At 43.4% G+C, this 22,808-nt stretch overlaps 1 protein-coding gene across 1 annotated transcript in view; it reads left to right on the forward strand.

The window, feature by feature from the left end:
• The window catches only part of SLC5A1 (solute carrier family 5 member 1), a 69,011-nt gene that overhangs the window by 40,936 nt on the left and 5,267 nt on the right, over positions 1 to 22,808 (forward strand). Inside the window, exons 7-14 of the mRNA XM_074206426.1 lie at positions 939 to 1,019; positions 2,783 to 3,003; positions 5,600 to 5,735; positions 7,473 to 7,580; positions 10,403 to 10,553; positions 17,553 to 17,721; positions 19,198 to 19,413; positions 22,239 to 22,347. Coding sequence (XP_074062527.1) covers positions 939 to 1,019; positions 2,783 to 3,003; positions 5,600 to 5,735; positions 7,473 to 7,580; positions 10,403 to 10,553; positions 17,553 to 17,721; positions 19,198 to 19,413; positions 22,239 to 22,347 — 1,191 coding nt within the window. The remainder of the gene's footprint in view (positions 1 to 938; positions 1,020 to 2,782; positions 3,004 to 5,599; positions 5,736 to 7,472; positions 7,581 to 10,402; positions 10,554 to 17,552; positions 17,722 to 19,197; positions 19,414 to 22,238; positions 22,348 to 22,808) is intronic.

Consider the following 22,808-nt stretch of genomic DNA (forward strand, 5'->3'; position numbering starts at 1 on the left):
CCTTCCATCGGTCTTGGAGCTTTGTCTGGGGGAATAGTGAGACGCTTCCTCTATACAAGTAGAAACTGAGGGATAAAGCTGATGGTTCAGAGGAGGGTAAACTTAGAGATCATCTAGTCCAAACCCAAATTTTACAAAGTTAGAAACTGAGGTAGAATGGAAGGAGATCACCCAAGGTCATCTCATCAGAGATGAGATGAGGAACTGAGACATTGAGAGAATAAGTGAATTGCCCACTGTTACTAGATAGCACATGGTATAATTAAAATTTGAACCCGGGTCCTCTGACCCAGTCTGGGCTGTCTCCCTTGTGCCACTTTGCTTACAGGATTTTCCATTAGTGTTTGGTCTGATGCAGTTTTAAAATATCTATTTGGAGTATTATGGAGAACAACCTGGCTTTCCTGCTTCTAACTCTTCCACCATTTTGGTTATGCCTCCATTCACATTGTTTCCAATAACAATAATGTATTCTGTGGGGTGGGGTCTGGACCTGTGATTTATTTGATGTGGGGACTTCCAGTATGGATGGAAACCTCCGTCACCATCGCACATGCAGGTTGGTACCTTATACCTTTAAATAGTTGCCTTGGACACTGAGAGGTTAAGTGCTTTACCTACAGCCACAGAGCTGATAAGAATAATGAGATTTATATAGATTTAGATTTATATATACATTTGCTATGAGCTTGACAATGTGTTTGAGTGATTTATATTAATTATCTCATATAATCCTCACCACAACCTTGGAAGGGAAGTGCTATTATTATCCACAGTTTACATTTGAGGAAAGTGAGGCAAATAGAGGTTAAAGGAGCCATTCAGGGTCACACCACTGGTATTGATCTCATTTGAATCCGGTTTATCTCAACTCCAAGCCAAGGACTCTAGAAAAAGTATTCTGATGGGGTCTGATTTTCTTTCCTTCTACTCCTCAGGGGGTCTGGCAGCTGTGATCTATACAGACACCTTACAGACTGGAATCATGCTGGTGGGGTCCTTCATCCTGACGGGGTATGGTAAGTAAGGTTGGAGGAGGTTGGAGGGGAGAGAAGTCCTGAAAACATTGGCCTTCTCTGATTTGGAAGTGGAGAAGGGTGGGGTGGACTGTGGGACTAATGATCTTTGAACTTGATTCCTGGGCAGGTTCCACCGAGACACAGACACAAAGAGTGAGACAGGGCATGGGGATGGTTTGGTGTTCTCTTCTCAGAAAAAATCCAAACAAACCAAAGAAACCCAAAGAAACCCCAGAAACACTCATCCTTTTTATTGTCTAGAAAGAAGTTTTCTAAAACCAAACTGAGTGAATAATTAGTTATGTAGGGACAGAGGGTACCTTCTCTCATGATTAATGGGACGGTCCAGAGGGCTACCTAGATCTTCCTGTTTTTAAAATATCAGTTGGAAAGAGCCTTCCAAGATATCTAGTCCAACTGGGTCCTCACAAAGGTTCCCTGGCAATAGAATAAGTGGTCATCTGGACTTTACTGGAAGAACCCCACAAGAAGGAAACTCATCACCTCCCAAGATGGTCCTTCCCAAACTTGGACAGTGCTCTAAGGACTAAGATGCTTTTCTTTCAATGAAGCCTTCATCTGCCCCTCAACTTCCACCCATGGCGCTTGGTTCTGCTCTGTGGTTCCAGGAAGAAGAAGTCAAATCCTTCTTTCCTCATGATGGTGTCCCTTCTTACATCTTGCCATGAGTCTTATCTTCCCCACACTAAATATCTCCATTTCCTACCACCTGGACTCATATGGCATATTTCCCCAACCACTCCCCATCCTGGTGCCCTCTCCCGGATGCTTTCCTGCTAACCAAGGTCTTTCCTAAACTTGGGCCCCCATAGCTAAATACATACCCCAGCTGAAGACTAACTAAGGCAATTCTTTCCCTCATCTGTCTTTCTTGCTATAGCTCAAGTTATCTTTCTGGGCTTCTCTGTTACATGGGGACCTGCCTTTCCCATCTTGTACCCAAACATATGAATTTTATTTTATTTTATTTATTTGATTTGATATTCACCCTTAGGCAATATCTTTGCTGTGTGTGTGTGTGTGTGTGTGTGTGTGTGTGTGCACATGCACACACACTCCCAGATGTAGGGTAAGGGGTAGAGAAATCAGGATGAATCTGCTTCTGGCTAGGGGCAAATCTATTTATGACCAAGTCAATAAAACCTAGGAATTCACCAGAATTTATGAAGTCACTTGACTTGCCCAAGATCACACAGCTGGTAAGGGTGTGAATTTGGTTTGTCCTCTGGGCTATGCTGAGGAGGGGTATTTAAAAATAATAATAAACGTAATAAACAATTTCATATTTTTATAGGATTTTAGAATGAACAAACTGACTTTTATCAGATGCTTAATGAAGCATTTATTTAATGAATAAATAATTTGATTTGGTTCTTCCGTAAGACCCCCTCCCAGTTGAATTTTGCTTAGGGTCACCAGGGAATTTGTGGCAGAGAAAAAGAACTCCTGACCTCTCTCTGGTCTGAGGTTTCTTCTCTCCTCAATCAGAGACCTGCAGAACTTTAAAAGTCAAAGCTGGAAGGGGACCTTAAAGAGAACCTAAAATGATCCCCCTCAATTTACAAATGGGGAAACTGAGGTTTGGGAGGGCAGAAGACTTGCCCATCCAGAATGGAAGCTCAGGTTTCTCAGTCCTTTGCCCAGTAGCTGTTTTTGCCTTTCCCCTGGAGATTTCCTTGGATTTTAATGGATTGCCATGGGCAGGGGCTGACTGCTCACCAGTGTTTGTGACTTTTTTTTAGCCTTTAATGAAGTGGGGGGCTATGAAGCCTTCATGGAAAAGTACATGAAAGCCATTCCATCCAAAATCTCCAGTGACAACATCACTATCAATGCTGAGTGCTACACGCCAAGGGCAGATTCCTTTCATCTCTTTCGTGATCCCATAACTGGGGACCTCCCCTGGCCAGGTCTCATCTTTGGCCTTGGCATCCTCGCCCTGTGGTATTGGTGCACTGATCAGGTAAGAGGCTCCAGTGAGTGTGGTGTGTGTGTGTGTGTGTGTGTGTGTGTGTGTGTATGTGAAAGTTTGTGATTGTGTGTGTGAATGTGAGTGTGAGTGAGTGTGAGTGTGTGTGAAGGTGGGTGTGTGCTTGGGTATATGTGTGTGAATGTAAATGAGTATGAGTGTGTGGACTGGTGTGCAAGTGTGAGTGTGTCAGTGTGTGCATACATGGGTGTGCCTGGGCACACTCACTGTGTGAGCATTAATGTGAATATGAGTGTGTGAATGTATTCGTAAGTGTGTGTGTCTGTGTACATGTGATTCGATCCTACCTGTCCAATGGGTCAATCTTTGCATACTCTTCACTGGGTCCTCTCTCAAGAGTCCTGCAATGACCCTGCTGTGCATGAGGGAAAGTCCGGGGCTCCATCCTGCTTTCTTTCCGTGGTGGCAGTAGGAGGACTAAAGGAATTAGATCTGGAAGAAACTTCAAAACCATCAAGTCTAACCTGCTCATTTTAAAGATGAGGAAACTGAGGCTAAGTAGGGTGATTTAATTTATCCAGGGTTACACAAGTGTCTAAGGCAGGATTTGAACCCAGGTCTGCCTGATTCTGTGGCTGCTCACCATCATACTATGCTGCTTCTCACCCTTGATCTCATTCTATTCAAATGTGTATTCTATTAGCCTTTTGTAATCAAAAGCAAAATAGCTTAAAGTTTTACAGTTTTAATTGTAATGTTATTTCAAATGTTAAATTTTGGGGGATGTCAAGTTTATAATGGGAAAAAACAAATCATTAAAAGAATTTAGATTCAGTTAAGGGACAGCTTGATAGAATCTATACACATCCCCAAACTTTTTGGTCTCTGAATCCCATTACAATCTTAAAAAAATTATTGAGCCCCCTCTTTAAGAGAATTTGTTTATGTGGGATTTATCTTCCAATGTTTACCATAATAGGATTTAAAACATCTTTGTATGATCATGAAAAATAGTTTAAACCCCAAGGATCCTCTTTTTTTGGGGGGGGATTGGTAAGACAAGGGGGTTAAGTGACTTGCCCAAGGTCATATAGCTAGGTCATTATTAAGTATCTGAGGTCGGATTTGAACTCAGGTCCTTCTGACTCCAATGCTCTATCCACGGTGCCACCTAATGGCCCCCAAGAATCCTCTTGAAAAAGGTTTTAAAGCTGTCCAGGGGTCCCCAGACCACACTTTGAGAACCATTAGTCTAATGAATAGGATGCTGAGATTGGAGTGGGGAAAATCAGAGTTCAGTCCTGCTTCATTCACTTACTACTTCAGCTCCCTGGGCCCAAACCCTAAATTGAGGGGGTCGTTCTCAATGGTTTCTGAGGTTCCTTCTGCTCTGGAGCTTAAGGCCTCATGGAACAGAGCCAGAGACTTGTGGTGATGGTGATGATCTGAGCAGCAATGGATCAATCAATAAGGAACCAACCCTTGCCCTCAGGGAGCTTCCCTTTTGAGGCAGATCATACATATCTATGTAGGGACATACAGTTAATCAGCAAGCATTTAAATGGTGTCTTCCTAGGGCCCCTTCCCTGAGTTTCTTTCTCTCCACTCCAGTCCATTTTCTACCCAACTATGAAATCAATCTTTCTAACTTACAAGTCAAAAAGCTATGACCTCCAGGATCAAACATAAAGGCTTGTTTGGCCTTCAAGGCCCTTTCTAACCTGTCCTCATCCCCATCTTTCTAGTCTTCATACATCTACCATTCCCCTCATCTACCTGGACACTGATCTTGACCACACCCCTCCATCCCCAGGCATTTTCCCTGCCTGGAAGGTTCTCTCTCTCCCATCTCTACCTCCTGCCTTCCCTGGCTTCCTTCAACTTCTCATGAGAAGTCTTTCCGGCATTCTTTATGAGTACAGCCTTCCTTTTGTGGATTATTTCCCACTTTCCTATTTTATCTTGCTCATCCATGGTTATTTTTGTGTTGTTTCCATAACTCCTTAAGAATGAGGGTTTTTTAGCCTTTTAACCTTTAATGTGGGTTTTTTAAACTTTTCTTTGTATCCCCCAAACCTTCTCACACAATAGGTGCTCAATTAATGGGTACTGACTAGACTTGACTACTATGAACATTTAACAGAGTGAACCTGGCATAAGTGCAGAGAGAGCCAGTCTCTACTTACTATACTCCAATGCTGCCATGGACTGGCCATGTGACTGGGCACCTTTCTGGACCCCAAGCAAGGAGCAGGGGGCCCCTTATGCCAGTTCCTATTTAGTGCCAACCACTGTGATAAGAATTGGGACTACAAAGACCAAAATATTGACTCTTAATGGGAGAGATAAGTATAGCTAGGGATTCACAAGCTAGATACCAGATGGTTAGCAGTGTTGACTTCTGGGTCAGGTGGCCTGAAATGCAGGGGTAATGAGCAGTCAAGGGAAGATGGCGATTCTACAGAAATCAATTATTCTTTGTGTTGAGCTCAATCCTTCTTCTCTGCTGCTGAATGCTGCCAGCCTACTTCTCGCTAAATGGAGGTTCCCAAGGGCTCCAGCTGTGGAGTTGGCAGGAATTCTGGGATGGGGCCCTGGCCATAATCCTCATTCTCTGGGTTTTTGGCAGGTCATCGTGCAGAGGTGCCTCTCAGCCAAGAATATGTCCCACGTGAAAGCCGGCTGCATAATGTGTGGTTATCTGAAGCTTCTGCCCATGTTTCTTATGGTGATGCCTGGCATGATCAGTCGGATACTCTACACAGGTAGCCACCTCCTGCAACCCCAGGCCCACCTGCAAGGCATCCTGACCCCTTCTCAGCAGCTTCTTCTACCTCTTCCTTCCTTTTTTTTCTTTTATTAAAGAATATTTTATTTCTTTTCCAAATAAATACAATAGCAGTTTCTACCTATCATTTTTTGGTAAGGTTTTGAATTTTACAATTTTCCTCCCACCCTCCCTTCTCTCCCCTATCCTTCCTTTTCCTTTCTTGCCTTGGCTCCCAGGGGAGCCTGATCTGGCCCTGGACTTGAGGATGCTTGGCAAGATCCTTCTGATCGTCTCTCTCCAACCCATCTCTCTCCTCTTTACCTCCTGCCTTCTCTGGCTTCCTTCAACTTCTCATGAGAAGTCTTTCTGGCATTCTTCATGAGTACTGCCTTCCTTCATCACTTGATCCCTTGATAAAAAGATCTTTTTATAGGAGGATGTTACCTGTGCTCAAGATAAACCAGATGAACGAGTGACATTTGATGGGGATCTAGGGAGAAGGAAGCAAATCAGAGCTCTCTGAGAAGGTCCTTGGAAGAGGGAGGGAAGGAGTCCAAGGAGTCTGTTTGCTCAGAGGGACCAGCCTAGAATCCAGTGTAGTCTGGCTTCAGTCAACAAACATGTAGCTATTGTTTTCTTTTGTTTTCACAGCACACTAAATTCCCCTTAAATTGTAAAAAGGCATGGTTAATTATTCATGGGAATGTGAGATCTTGAGTTAAAAAGACAAAAGAGGAATCATTTCCTGTCCTCAAGGGTTGACTGGGATAGACCAACCATCAGCAAGCATTTATTAATCACGCGTAATGCCCAAGACTCAGTGCTGGGTGTTGGGGACTCAAGGACATAAATGAATTAACCCTGTATCTCAGACCACTCACATTTCACAGGGGGCTAAAGATTGCTCATCAATGTGTATATTCAATACAAAACATTGCATTTGTAAACTCCTTTAGTACAGAGACAGGGCTAGCCCTGAACAGAGAAGGAAAGGCTCATGTGGGAAGGGACACCTGTGCGGAAGCCAGGAATTTTGTAAAGTGATGGCATTTTAGGAATGCGGAATGTGCTGTGCAAAGTTACAGAGGTGGGAGATGAGAATGTGGTGTCTAGGAAATAGCTAGTCAATCCATTCGACAGGAATAGAGAAAGTGAATGAAGGGGAATAATATGAGACAGAGTTAGGAAGACAGGTGGTGGTGGATTTTGAAGGAATAGAAGGGACCTCAACAGATAGAAATGATGGAGGTGGAATGGATGCTTCAGGGGATAGAGGAGGAGGGGAAGAGGATGTCCCTCATTAGAACAATCTCCTTGAGACCAGGGACTTTGTCATTTTTCTTTGTATCTCTAGTCTTTTGCATGTAGCCATGCCTGCTGAATTGAGTTTCTGGGTTACAACTGTCAGGAGAAATAAGACAATTGTCCCCAGAGCAAAGCGGTGTAGGACTCCTCTTCCAACTCCATCTTCAATCTTTCCCCTCCCTCTACCTTGCCCCTCATTTAGGCTTTGGGATGAGGCTGCAGAAACAGGATGTGGGCATATGGGTGACTGGATCTTTAAGGAAGATTATAGGGTCTGAGGATGCCAGGCAAAGGGCACAGATGGGGAACCAAGGCGGGTTTCTGAGTAGGGGAGTGATTAGATGACAGTAGGCGTTTGAAGAATTTCCAGTGGGGCAGAAGACTCAGGGTCAAGACTTCATTCCAACCGCTGTCCTTTTCTTTCCAGATAAAGTAGCCTGCGTCCTTCCCTCAGAGTGTGAAGCTCAGTGTGGGACCAAGGTAGGCTGTACCAACATTGCCTACCCGACTCTGGTGGTGGAACTCATGCCTAATGGTAAGGACCTTGCTCGGTGGTAGAGCCAGTTCTGGGAGGTGCATTAATTGTCCGTGGGGATTGGTTCTCGAGTCTGGATATCAAAGGGACATCAGCGTGCATGCAGTTCTAGATCACAGATTTGGAGCTGGAGGCTCCATCATCAGTCATCCTGTCCAATCACCTTGTTTTATAGATGAGGGGATAAGACCCAGAATTTAGCTGGCTTGTCCAAGGTCACATAGAGTAAGATCACCGATGGGATCGGTGCTTCAGAACTGGTAGGGGTCTCAGTGGCAAATGCACCTGGAAGGGATGGATGCTCAGGGACAAAAGGTCATTCTGTCTCCAAGGAGGGTGAGCTCTTTACCTTTGCTGGCTACCATCTTGGGGCAGCTGTCATGGCTCACAGGTTTTCCCTGACATCTAATCTGATTTTACTTCTGTGCCACTTTCTGCCTCTGCCCTTTGGCCAACAATTGGAACCCCTCCTCTACACAAAGCCCCTCAGATGCTCAGACAACTTTCATATCTCCTTCAGATTCTTTTGTTCTCCAAACACTTCCAGTTCTTCCAACTGATCCTTCTCTATATAACGTGTTCTCAGGACTCTTCCCTAGCCTTTCAGATGAGGTCTGAGTAGGCCAGAGCACAGTGAGGCTGCCACCTCTCTGTTCCTAGAAACTAGACATTTCTCAATGAAAACCAACCACCCATTATTTTTTTCCTTTTTTTGGTCCCTGTATTGCTGTACTGATTGATTTTGAGCTTGTGATCTCCCCAAATCCCTAGATCTTCCCAGTGAACTAGGTCTCTCCCATCTTGGGCTTGTTTGTACCCAAGGAAGGCTCAGGATGGGGAAAGGACTTCCTCAAGGTTATACTTGAAGTTATCGATTCCACCCGCTGGCCTAGCACATTCTGCCTGGCTTGAGAGGCAAGTTTTTCCACATAGATGTAGTTAATAACCTTGGGCAAAACATTGTAATCCCATAACAACCAGGGGTAATCGTTAACCACCTCACAAACTGGGGCTGCCTGTTGATTAAGCTCCATCATTAACGAAAGGTTGAAGTGGCTCTTTGGGTCCCAGCTGGGGCTATGGTGACCTCCGTGGAGGACAGTTGCTGCCTATTGGCTGAGAAAATGGGTGATGGCATCCCCTTTCTCCTCTCCCCCAGGACACTCTCCCCAATAAACTGGAAAAACAGTAGCGGATAACCTCACAAAACTTTTCCTGGGCCTCCTACCTTGCCTCCATCATCATAGGTGGCTAATCCACACTTGGATCCATGTCCTGATTTTAACTTTATAATATCCTTTTTTTTTTTTTTTTTGGTCTTACAAGGCAATGGGGTTAAGTGACTTGCCCAGGGTTGCACAGCTAAGCAATTAAGTGTTTGATGTTTGAGCTTAGGTCGTCCTGACTCCAGGGCCATCCTGACTCCACTTCACCGCTTAGCTGCCCCATTATATCCTTTTAAAGTGGGCAAATCAAGTTTTTCCATCTCCATTTTACAGATGAAGAAACTGAGGACCCAAGAAGTAAAGTGATAGTTTTGGTAATCTCAAAGTGAAAGGAGCTGTCTTGGTAGACTATACTGGCCAACATATGCTGTGGGGCAGTGGGAAAACCACAGAGCTGGGAGTCAGGAGCACTGGCTGTGTGGTTTAGTGGTTAGAACTCTACTCTCTGGATGACCCTGGACACTTCCACCAGGGCAAAACCCTAGCTTTCCTCCAGGTTTCCTAACTCCCCAATCCAGACGCATTTCTGCCAAATGTGACTAGCACTGGGCTATAAAAGACACTCTCCTCAATTGGGATTGCAAATATAACTGTGAACCAGGCAGCCTGCTGTGCAGCAGCTATGCTGGGGAATGCTGCAGGGATCCTGAGGACTTGCCTTCAGGCTGTTTGCAGTCTAGTTGGGAGGACAAGGGCTATGATAACTTTCCTCTGCCCCCCCCCCCCCCAAGCTCATTGAGGAAGGTGCTGTGCGCTATTCTATTCGCTACCAAGCACAAACTCATAGAACTCTAGATAGAGGTGGGAGGGTCCTTAGAACATGAAATGCCAAAGCTGGAATGGCCCTTAGAACAGAGAAGCTGAGGGCCAGGAAGGGCTTTAGGACAGGGAATGTCAGAGCTGGAGAGCAAGAAATGTGAGAGATGGGGTGACCTTTGAGTCAGAGAGGACAGATGTAGAATGGATGGTGGGAGAGAAGTTAGATCATAGAACGGAGAGACATAAGACCACAGAACAGAGAATACATTTAGAGGAGACTTTACAGATCAGATATGATTAAACAAATGAAGAAACTGAGGCCCAGACAGAGGAAGTGTTGTCCTCAAAACCAGTCAGTCAACAATTTATTTACTTGTGATTCAATGAAGTAATTGCCAAGGCAAGACCAGAAGCCGGATTACCTTGGGCATTTGTGGTGGTGATGTGGTTGGAGAATAATGCACAGCCAGTTTAGAGCACAAAGGTCTTACGATCCGGGGCCATCTCCAGTCATCCTGATCCATATTTGGTCCCTGGAACCATATGGCTCTGGAGGAGAAAATGAGGCTGATGACAATGCAGCCCCTCCCCCCCTCACTCAAATCCAATTCACGTGCTTACCATGGCATCCCTTCCCTTATGTCATGGTTCTCTTTGAGAATGAAGACAGCGCATTGGACAGAAGGGGAACAGTTACCAGCATGGTGGGGGGGGGGGAGGAAGAGGAGAGGGGAAGAGGGATGGGGAGGGGAGGGGAGTGAAGTGATCAACTGTGTGACCAGCCTCTGAGAGCAACTCCTCCCAGACTCAAGCTCAGGAGCCTTCTTTGTGTTCTAGGTCTTCGTGGTCTGATGCTGTCTGTTATGTTGGCCTCCCTCATGAGCTCCCTCACCTCCATCTTCAATAGTGCCAGTACTCTGTTCACCATGGATATCTACACCAAAGTCCGGAAGAAGGCATCTGAGAAAGAGCTTATGATAGCCGGAAGGTGAGACAGTCTGTTTGTCTTACTTGAGTCATGAAATCTAGCAGGTTGTAGAGGGTTAGTACCGGAGGATCCCTTTTCTAAGGGGCCCCAAATTATCTGAGATGGGAAGGATAGAGAATAGCAGAACCAGAAGGAGCCTTAGAATCCAAATAGTCTTAGAACAGAATGTCAGAGATGGGAGGTGATTTAGAACATGGATTAATTGAACTTGGAAGACCTTTGGGACAGAGGATGTCAGAGTTGAGAGTGGAGAGCAACTTAGGGCCCCAAATGTCACAATTTTCAGAGCTGAAAGGGACATGAGAACATAGAATGCTAGAGTTGAGAGAGGGCTTAGAACAGAAATTGTTGGATCTGAAAAAGACCTTAACAGTATGAACTGGAAGGGTCCTGAGAACACAGAATATCAAAATCTGGAGAAATTTCCATGCCTGAAAAGAATGAACTGGAAGAAACTTATTCCAAATCTGAAATTATTATTATTTCCCCCCACCCCGTATCCCAAATTCTTTCTATTTCCAAACATTCTTGTTACTCTTGAGGGCACCATCATTCTCTCCATTGCCCAGGGTCTCAACCTAGGAGTCATCCACTTTCTCTCACATCTCATAATCATGATGCTGCCAAAACCTTTGTGACATCTCTCAAATGAGTCTCCATCCCTCACCACTCACACCTGGTCATCGGTCATTGCTTGCCACAGATCTCCAAAGTGATTTTCTCATCACATAGATCTGATCATGTCACTCCCTCTCCCATAACTCAATCAACTCCAGGACTCCCTATCACCTCTAGGATCAAATACAAAAACCTTCTGTTTGATATTTAAAGACTTTTCTAACTTGCCCCTCCTCCCTTTCCAATATTCTTTTATTTCAGCATCCCCCCTACTCTACTCTTTCCTCCAGTGACACCAATGTCCTGAAACAAGATCCTCCATTCCCCGCCCCCTCCCCATGCATTTTCATCGGCATCTTCCATGCCTGGAATCCTCTCCTCCTTTTCTGCTTTTCTGGTTTCCTTCAGATGCCAGATAAAGTCTCAACATCTCCAGGAAGCCTTTCTCAACCCCGACATTCTAGCGCCGTCTCCCTCTGAGGGATTTCCTGTTTATCCTTCCATAGCTTATTGGAATATAGTTTGCATGTTTTTGGATTGTGAACTCCTGAAGGGCAGGGATTGGCTTTTGTCTTTCCTTTTTATCCTCAAAACTTAGAAAAGTGTCTGACTCATAGTAGGTGCTTGATACGTATTTATTGGTTGAAAGCAGAACATGTCAAGCCAAGGTTGAGAGGGATCTTAAAACAAGGTGTGCCCAGATGATGATGAGGTTTGTCCTTGACCATGACTTCAAAGAGGCGATTCCATGATAAGCAAGTGCCCAGATAGACCTACAGTAACTCTCTTCTTGTAGCCTTCTCTCTCATCCTGGCCCAGGCTTGGGTGGATCATGAATATCCCTCTGTGGCTACCTTTCCCCCTCCTTCCACACTGAAGCTATCCTCATGGAGTTGCTTTCGGTCTCAGGGGTTAGGCCAGATCATGGAATACTAGAAGAAAGAAGGAACTTAGAAATCAGCCATCCTCTCCAACTCCATTTTGTAGACCCAGAGAAGGTCAAGGTCACATGATAATTTGGTAGTAGAGTTAAAGCTTTAGTCCAGGTTCACAGGACTCCTTGTGTCTAGAGCTAAAAGGAACCTTCAAGAGCATGAGGTCATAAAATAAAAATATTCCATTTGGAAGGGTCCTGGGAGACCAACTAGTACATTTCCCTCATTTTTCATATGAAAAAAACTGAAAACACAAGAGTAGTTGTGGGGCGGCTAGGTGGCGTAGTGGATAAAGCACCAGCTCTGGAGTCAGGAGTCCCTGGGTTCAAATCTAATCTCAGACACTTCATAATTCCCTAGCTGTGTGGCCTTGGGCAAGCCACTTAACCCCATTTGCCTTGCAAAAACCTAAAAAAAAAAAGAGTAGTTGTGACCTGTCTAGGACTTCACACCCAGTGGGTGTCATAGCTGGGACTTCACACAAGTCTTCATGCTCCATTTCTGCTTCCACCACAACATACCCAAATGCTTCTTTTACAAGTGAGGAAATAGCATCCTAGAGAGAAGAAATCACTTGCTCAAGGTTACCCAAGTAGTAGCGATTCAAACCTATATCCTCTGCCTCCAAATCTGGGGCTTTCAGCCTCAGACATGTGCTAACTGTGTGACCCTGGGCAAGTCACTTTGCCAATGTCAGCCTCAGTTTCATCATCTGTAAATGGGCATAATGATGACATTTATCTCCCAGGGTTCTTGGAAGGATTCAACAAAATAATAGCTGTGAGGCACTTAGTCCCAGTGCTTAGCACATAGAAATCACTATACACACATATACATGTATGATTTCATACACACATAAATAAGTGTGAACTATTATTGTCATCTTACACTGCCAATCTCATGACTCCCAGCCCTGAACTTTGCCCACTGTTCCACAATGTCCTTTTTATTCTATTTCACAGAATTCCAGGAATTCAGAAGCCATTTTGGCCAACCCAAGGCCAATCCTACCTGGCTCATTCAGTCTTGGTGGATGAAATCCCCATATCCAGAGGCAGTCCATTCCTTTTATCACTTCTTAAAAAAGTTGCATTGTATTCTTCATTTTTATTTATGCCCTTCATCTCCTCCTTTCCCAAAGAACTATCCCTAAAAAATAAAAAGAGGTTAAAAAAAAGCAATTCAGCAAAGTTGAAACCAGACATTAACCAGGGCTGATGGTTATGCAATGTTCCACATTCCTAATTTTTCACTTGCAAAGAAGGGAGGGAAGTGCATTTCCTCATTTCTTTTACAGGACCAAGCATGGTCATTGTAATTACATAGCTTTCAGTTTCAGATTCTTCCCTCTTTGTGGTAGTCATTGTGTAATTTACTGTTCTTCCTCTACATCAGTTCATATAAGTCTTCCTATGCTTCCATGTATTTTTTCATGCCCAACATTTCTCTTTTTTAAAATTTATTTAAGGCAATGGGGTTAAGTGACATGCCCAAGCCACACAGCTAGGTCATTATTAAGTGTCTGAGGCCGGATTTGATCTCAGGTCCTCCTGACTCCAGGGCTTGCACTTTACCTACTGTGCCACCCAGTTGCCCCTTACCCAACATTTCTTATGGTACAGTAATATTCCATTCCTTCATGTACTGAAATTTCTTTAGCCATTCCCCACTCCATGGGCAGATCCTTTGGTTTCAGTTCTTTATTGTCACAGAAAGGGCCGCTGTGAATTTTTTTTTCTTTAACATTTTTTAAACTTTATTTATTTATTTTTTAATTTATTTTTTATTCTAATTTTGTACAAATGTTTTTTTACATTAATAAAATATTCTTGTTTACAAGTAAACAAAATACCCCTCCTCCCCCATGAATATAGATAGACTTGCTTGGGTGATAAAGTAAAGGGGGGAGAAAAAAATTACAATAAAAAAATAATAGTAATAATTGTAGGTAGGGCCAGGTGGCACAATGGACGAGGTACCAGCCCTGGAACCACGAACACCCGAGTCCATATCCAGCCTCGTAAACCCAACAATCACCCAGCCATGTGACATGCAAGCCACCCGATCCCCACTGCCCTGCAAAAACCAAAAAAAGAAAAAAAAAGACCCAAAATAAAATAAAATAGTAATAATAGTAGGGGTGGCTGGGTGGCGGACAGAGCATTGGCCCTTGAGCCAGGAGCACCTGGGTCCAAATCTGGCCCCAGACACCCAAAGATCACCCTGCTATGTGGCCCCAGGCAGGCCATCCAGCCCCACTTGCCCTGTACCCTCCCCCAAATAATAATAACAAAAGATGTGCTTGAGTCTTTGTTCCAACACCAGAAACTCTGTCATGGGTGGATCTCATTCTTTATGGTAAGTCCATCACAAAAGTTACTTCCATATTTTTCCACTGTTGCCATTGCTGATTGCAACTCCCTCCTTTCTTATTTCTCCACTACCATGTACTCTATTTTCTTTCTCCTTTCACTCTGACTCTTCTGTAGGGTCGCTGAGTGGCGCAGCAGACAGATCCCTGGTCCTGGGGCCAAGAGGCCCTGAGCCCCCATACCACCCCTTAGGCCCAGAATCCACCTGGCCCTGTGGTCCTGGGCAGGCCTTCCAACCCCAGCCCCTTGCAAGAAGTAAGAAAGAAAATGTGTTATATCTGACCACTCTCCCCCCATGGTCCATCCTCTCCTCCTTTATTCACATCCCCACTCCTTCCCCCTGCTCCCCCCCTCCTTCTTACTCCAGATGTCTATACCCCATTGAGTATATTTGCTGTTTCCTCTCCTAGCCATCTCTGATGAGAGCAAAGGTTCCCTCATTGTAATAAAAAAAAATCTTATGTGAAATATCTTGGACTATTCCCCCCCCCCTCCTTTTTCTTTCTCCCATTCCATTTCCCGTTTTTTCTATTGACTCCATTTTTACACCATATTTTATCTTTGAATTCAGCTTTCTCCTGTGCTTCAACTATAAAAGCTCCCTCTACCTGCTCTATTAACTGAGATGGTTCATATGAATATTATCAGTATCATTTTTCTATACATGCAGTTCATCCTCATTAAGTCCCTCATATTTCCCCCCTCTCCTCCAATCTCCATGCTTCACCTGAGTCCTGTATCTGAAGATCAAACCTTCTGTTCAGCTCTGGCCATTCCAATAGGAACATTCGAAATTCCCCTGGTTCATTGAAAGTCCACCTTTTCCCCTGGAAGAGGACATTCAGCCTTGCTGGGTAGCTCATTCTTGGCTGCATTCTAAGCCCTTTTGCCTTCCGGTATATTGTATTCCAAGCCCTAGAGCTTCCAATGTAGCTGCTGCTAAGTCCTGTGTGATCCTGACTGCAGCTCCACGATATTTGAACTGTGTCCTTCTGGCTGCTTGTAATATTTTCTCTTTGACTTGGGAGTTCTGGAACTTGGCTATAATATTCCTAGGGGTTGGTTTTTTGGGATCTCTTTCTCTGAGGGATCAGTGGATTCTCTCCATTTCTATTTTGCCCTCTGCTTCTAGAATACCAGGGCAATTTTCCTGCAGTAATTCTTTGAAAATGATGTCAAGGCTCTTTTCCTGATCATGACTTTCAGGTATTCCAATAATTTTTAAATTATCTTTCCTAAGTCTGTTTTCCATATCAGTTGTTTTTTCAATGAGATATTTCACATTTTCTTCTAATTTTTCATGTTTTTGGTTTTGAAGTATTGATTCCTGATTTCTGGTAAATTCATCAATCTCCCTGAATTCTATTCTTTGTCTGAAGGATTTGTTCTCCTCAGAGAGTTCTCTTATCTCTTTTTCCATCTGGCCAATTTTGCTTTTTAAAGCATTCTTCTCCTCAATAACTTTTTTGAACTGTTTTATCCATTTGACCTAAGCTGGTTTTTAGCATGCTATTTTCTTCAGCATTTTTTTGGATTTCCTTGACTAAGCTGCTGACTTCATTTTCATGTTTTTCCTGCATCTCTCTCCTTTCTTTTCCCAGTTTTTCTTCCAACTCCCTCATTTGATTTTCAAAGTCTTTTTTGAGCTCTGTCATAGTCTGAGCCCAATTTCTGTTTTTCTTGGAGTCTTTAGATGCAGGAGCTTGTGCTTCCTCATCTTCAGACTGAGTATTTTGATCCTTCTTGGGCTCATATGCAAAATATTTCTCAATAGTGTTCCTCTTGTTTCTCTGCTTGCTCATTTTCCCAGCCTGGGCCTGGTTTGGGGGTGCTTCCTGAGCTTTTGGGACACTCCCACAAGGGTCTCAGTGTGTGAGGCTCTGTCCTCCCTCCTGGTCTGTGAATGACCATAAGCACCTCCCTCTGCCACGGGCCTGAGGTAGGGGGGCCCTGCTGTTCTATGGGGGGGCCTAGACTGGGATCAGGATCTGAATGTGGTCAGAGCCCCAGAGTCCTGTTCCAGAGGCAGAGGACAGAAGAACTCTGCAGTCTCTCTTCACTCCCCTCCTTCAGCTCAATGGGCTCATGTCCTGGGGGCTCCTGCTTACTGGCTCCGCCTGCTTCTGTTTCCTGGATCAGGGCTGGGGAAAGACCTGTGTGCCCTGAGGGCTGGGCTCCAAGTGCTCGCCCCGGCAGGGGTCCCCCGCTGCTCCCCCACTCCGTGCAGGTGCTCCCCGGGGTGCAGCTCAGGAGACTCCCCGCTGCTGTGAGCCGGGGCTCCCAGTGCCCTGGGGCTGCCTCCGGGAGGCTGAGGTTCTTTGGCTCTGGCGGGCCACCCCTCTGGCAGGCCGCCCCTCCGACCCCAGGGAGCAGAGCCTTTCTGCTCTTTTCCAGGTTACCTTGAGTAGGAGAACTGCCGCACTGGGTCCCTTTGTGGGTTCTGTCTCTGGAAAGTTTAGTTAGAGTCCTTAGCTGATGAATTTTAGAGAGCTCCTAAGACTGGATCCCTTCTTGTTGCCATCTTGGCTCTGCCCCCCCCCCCCCATGAATTTAATGGCATATACTTGGGACCTATCTTTCATCTTTGGTCTCCCTGAAATAATATTTAATTGTGGGACCTCGGCCACTTCCACTTGCTGGGTCTCAGTTTCTTCATCTGTAAAATGAGGGAGTTGTTCCAGTTGATATCAGTAGAGGCAGAAAAGCATAAGGCAAAGAACTCCCTCTGTGAAGGTTAATAGTTAATTAGTTTAATATTCCATGCCTTGACTATATAGGCAAGCAATGCCTGGCCCTGGGTTCCTGGTAGAGAACGTGGTTATTGGGGAAAGTCAAACACATTTTCAATTACTAATGGCACAGATGACTTGCACAGAGGTAGAACATTCCATTCAAAATAAATGATTAGCCTTGGGAACAGTCAGAAAAACGGGCTGCTAATTAATGGACTTGCTCATTATTCTTCTCTGCTGCCAATATTAGGTACCTTTTGCCTTTGGATACTTTCATATGTTTTGATTGTTTCTTTAAATGAAGTCTGATTACTGATTTTTGTGGGCTGGTTTCATTTGCAGAGTGTTCATCCTGTTCCTAATTGGCGTCAGCATTGCCTGGGTTCCTATCGTACAGTCGGCTCAGAGTGGGCAGCTCTTTGATTATATCCAGTCGATCACCAGTTACCTGGGGCCACCCATTGGAGCTGTTTTCCTGCTTGCCATTTTCTGCAAGAGAGTCAATGAGCCGGTGTGTGTGAGGCTTGGAGAAATGTCATTGTACTCTGAAATTTTGGAACTCTTCCCCTAGAGTTGAATCTTTCCCCATGCCAGTGGGCTTGGTGACCTCCCCAGACTTCTTAGCTATAGGCACCAGTGAAGGATTAAAAGCAGGACTTTTAGAGACTCTAAGTGAACTAACTAAAACCTGGAAATGGACATCACACACCTAAGGCTTTTGACACAGACCCATCTTGGCTCTGTGATTTATGAGTTTATGTGATCTTGACCAGAGTTGAAGGAACTAAGGATACCTGGCCTGGAGAAAAGACTCCGGGGAGACATTTGTTATGGAATCATTTTTTTTTCAGTTGAACCCTTCATGACCACATTTGGGGTTTTCTTGGCAAACATACTGGTGTTGGTTGCCTTTTCCTTCTCCAGCTCTTTTTTACAGATGAGGCAGACTAGGTTAAATGACTTGACTAGTTAGTAAGAGTCTGAGACCAGATTTGAACTCACAAAGAGGAGTCTCCCTGACTTCAGGCCCAAAAATCTTTTTTTTTTTTTTTTTTGCAAGGCAGTGGGGTTAAATGGCTTGCCCAAAGACCACACAGCTAGATAATTATTAAGTGTCTGAGGCTGGATTTGAACTCAGGTTCTCCTCATTCCAGAGCTGGTGCTCTATCCATTGTGCCACCTAGATGCCCCCCAGACCCAACAATCTATCCACCGCACCACTTAGTTGCTCCAGGGGAGACAGAGTTGTTATCAAATACTTGAAGGAATGTTAAATGTATAAGGAATTAGATTCATTGTGCATAGCCACAGAGGGCAGAACTAAGACCAATAATTGGTGGGCAGTGTGTAGACCAGTTTAGGTTTGATGTAGGAAAAAAAAATTTCTAAAAATCATGTGCATTTATATAAACATACACACATATAAACATAGACATACAAAGAGCTGCATAAATGAAGTTAAATGTGTTAGACCATCCATCTGGGATATGTTAGGAATGATTCTTGCTCATTGATTCTTCCTCTAACTTTGAGATTTTGTGATAACAAATCCCATATAAATGAGGTAGTTAGAAAGTTAGGAAGGTTGGGTGACTTATCCAGGGTCATCTGGCTAGTAAGTTTCAGAGTAAGCCTTTGAGATTAGGCCATCCAAGACCACCATCACACCTATAAGTCCATTGGTCCCTCACAAAAGAAATGAAAGAATCTTTGTTTTTTTTCCTCTCAAGGAGTTCATTAAGGAGACTTAAATATGCATTACAAAATAATGAAGTAGATGGTAGAGGGTCATCATTTCCATTTTACAGATGAGGAAATAAATGCTTGGAATGGTTCCATAACTCAACTGAAGCCAAAATTCAGATCTCATTCTTTTGAGTTCAAGTCTAGCACCTTCTCCATGATATCAAGCTATCTCCTCAACCTTAGAAACATGGACACTGTTCCAGTCACAAGTTAACATGCCTTCTCTGTCCTTCTTTTGCAGGGGGCCTTCTGGGGGTTGGTTATGGGACTCCTGATTGGACTGTCTCGAATGATTGCAGAGTTTGCTTATGGAACAGGCAGCTGTATGGAGCCCAGCAATTGTCCCAAGATAATTTGCGGTGTTCATTACCTCTACTTTGCCATTATCTTGTTTGTGGTGTCTGCTCTCATCATTTTAATTGTCTCCCTCTTTACGAAGCCCATCCCAGACGTGCATGTGAGTATTACCACTTTTGCAGGAGTTTTCCATTGATAGCTGTTGTCTACTTTGTTATTTTGTTTCTACTCCATGAAAATCTATGGCATCCATAAGAAACCTGCAATCTGACTGTCAGATCCCCCAGGAATTCCCAAGCTTACTGTCAGATCCCTAAAGTTACTGATGAGTTACCATAGCATCAATTTCCTGATTGTGAAACTTGAGCTACACTTAGAGTGTCAGTGGGTGACCTGATCACCATGATCTCAGGCCAGCCCAATCTGCTTGATTTTTAAAAATATCTTTTGTTTTTATAACACCTAAATCTCCTCCTTATAACTCCTTTTCCCCATCAAGAGAACCATTCAATATATCCAAGAATTTTTTAAAGAAAAAAAGATAGAGGAAGAGGAGGAAAGAAATCAGCAAATCAATCAATACTTTGAAAAATTTGGCAACCTATGTAGTATTGTGGTCCTATGTAGCCTATATTTCTGTGAAGGAGGAGGAGATGTCTTCTCATTTCTCTTCTTTAGGATCAGGATTGTTCTTTGTAATTTGGCAGCATTTATTACTGATCTATTCAATTTTTAAAGAATTGGGTGGGTATGGGTAATTGATGGCATTCATCATTGGAGAGAGTACCTATATGAGATAGCACAACTTTTGGAGAGTTGGGGCAGGATCCTAAACACACTCAGCTTGATTCTTCACCATGGTTTAATTCAATTCAATTCACCAAATGTTGATTAAATACATCTTCTGTGCAAGGCACCACCCTAGGTTCTGGGGAGGTAGAGGTAAAAATTCGACAGTCCTTGTCCTTGGAGGGTTCGTATTCTGCAGGGGAGACACCACATGTACATAATTCAGTAAATAAGAGGTTATTTCAGGAGATAGAAGACATTAGTAAAACACCTCGGCTCTCCAGAACACGGGGAAGTTACTGTGATAGAATCTCACACCAAGCACTGCTGTCAGACATGTATCTGAAAAATCCCATCACAGATTCAGTCCTTCACAAAACATGGACTCCAATCCCAAGCCACCCAAGTTTGGTACCAAGCAGTAGAACAGGTCAGTTAGGAGCTAGAGTAGTTCTTGAGTCCAACATTTCCTAGTTCTATGACCCTGGGCAAATCATTTCATCTTTTTTTTTTAAGGTTTTTGCAAGGAAAATGGGGTTAAGTGACTTGCCCAAGGCCACACAGCTAGGTCATTATTAAGTGTCTGAGGTTGGATTTGAACTCAGATCCTCCTGACTCTAGGGCTGGTGCTCTATCCACTGTGCCACTTAGCCGTCCCCTATTTCACCTCTTTTAAGTTCATTTGCCCGGTCTGTAAAGCAATGAGGATAATGGCACTTACTTCCCAGGGTTATTCTGAAGATCAAGTGAGATAATATATGTAAGACCTTTGTAAACCTTAAGCACTAATAAATATTGTTATTAATATTACCTTCAGGAAAAGGACATGCAGGCCTACTCTCTCTTGCCTGGATCCCACTGTCAGTTAGCAGATCAGAGAAGAATTATCATGGACAATGCAGGAAAATGTATCTTTGAGGAAACCCACTAATGTGGTGTCATTCCATTTATATATATATATATATATATATATATATATATATATATATATATATGGAAATTATATGTATATATTTATATCTATAGATCACATTTGAGCCCACAGCAACCTTGTGAGATAGATGTTTATATTATCTACAATTAAGAGTTGAGGAAGCTAAGACTGAGTTTTATTGCTTTTTAATATTGTCTTTGTTTACATGGTTACTGTCAGTCTGTATACCCCATACCGTCTATCTGCTTTCTTCTCTTTGCATCACTTCCTACAGCTCTTCTGCCATTTCCATTATTTCTTCATATACATGGTTATTGTGGTACAATAATGATCCCTTTTATTCACCTAGTACAATTGTCTCAGACATCCTTCAGTTGTTGGGGATATAATTCCTAACCTTTTGCCATTACACATAGTGCTGCCATGAATATTTTTGTGGTGTTGTTGCTCAGTTGTTTTTGGTTGAGTCTAAATCTATGCAATCCTATTTGAGGTTTTCTTGATAAAAATGCTGGAGAGGTTTGTTATTTCCTCCTCCAACTCATTTTCCAAATGAGAAACTGAGCAAATGGGATTAAGTGACTTGCCCAGGTTTTCATAGCTACTAAATGTCTGAGATCAGATTTGATCTCAGGAAGATAAGTCTTCCTGATTTCCGGTCTGGCACTATGAACTGTTCTCATTAAGCTGTCCTGAATATTTTTGTACAGATAAATAATTCCTTCCTGCCATTAGTTTCTTTGGGAGATTAATCTAGCAATGGAACTACCATGTAAGAGTATTGTCATGTCCGGGGTATCATTTCATTTTTTCTTTTTAATTGGATCTATGATGGCATTGGAACAGGAAACTTTCAGCAAGGAAACTGCACCTACTAATAGAGATGGATCCCTGCTCTTTAAATTATAGTCTTAGAGAGTTATCTACAGCTCCTAAGAAGTTAAACATTTCAGGGTCACACTGTTAGTGTGTGTCAGAGACAGAACTTGAAACCAAGTCTTTCATCTATCTATCTATTCTCTACATTGCTTTCTAAGAACAGCTGAATTCATTTACATAAACAGTGAATCGGGGTGCAGAATTTCCCAATCTAGCTAACACTAAATTCTTCCCCCCCATCCCCAAAGAGCTTTCCTTCATTGGGATCTGATATACACCTTCTGGGAATTGTAGGCGACCGAACAGCTATGACCCCATTGTGTGGCCAGCAGTTTTGTTTGTTTTCCTCTGCTAATCTACTTCTGTTTTTTCCATCCCTTCAGCTTTACCGCCTATGTTGGAGTTTGAGAAACAGCAAGGAAGAACGTATTGATCTGGATGCAAACGATGAGATAGGAATCCCAGATGAACCTGAAGACAAAGTGGAAATAGGTGAATTAGAACTTCAGTTCTTTAGATAGCCCTCTCATTGATGTAGGATTTGTTATCACAAAATCTCAGTCAGAGGAAACTACCTGAGCAAGAATCACTCCTAACATATCTCAGATGGATGGCCCAACACATTTAACTTCATATATACATATGTGTGCATCTATGTATGTATGTATATATGTTGATGTGGGGTCATAATCAAAGCAGAAGTAGTATTAAAAATGTGCCATGTAACCAATCCCTTTACAAGTTTTGTTAGTTAAGAAGAGGGACCTGAATTCTAGCACCAACTCTGCCATTGATTTGTTGTGCATTCCTGCTAAAGTTGTTTGTCAGCCATGGGCCTTCAGGCTTCTCCTCTGCAAAATGAGCTTGGATAATATGACCTCTTATTAAAGCCAAAACATCCATGGGCATATTGGAGGACCGGGCTTGAGCCTACTACTTTTTTGACTGCATCT

The sequence above is a fragment of the Macrotis lagotis genome, chromosome X (assembly GCF_037893015.1).
Source record: "Macrotis lagotis isolate mMagLag1 chromosome X, bilby.v1.9.chrom.fasta, whole genome shotgun sequence".
Lineage (NCBI taxonomy): Eukaryota > Metazoa > Chordata > Mammalia > Peramelemorphia > Peramelidae > Macrotis > Macrotis lagotis.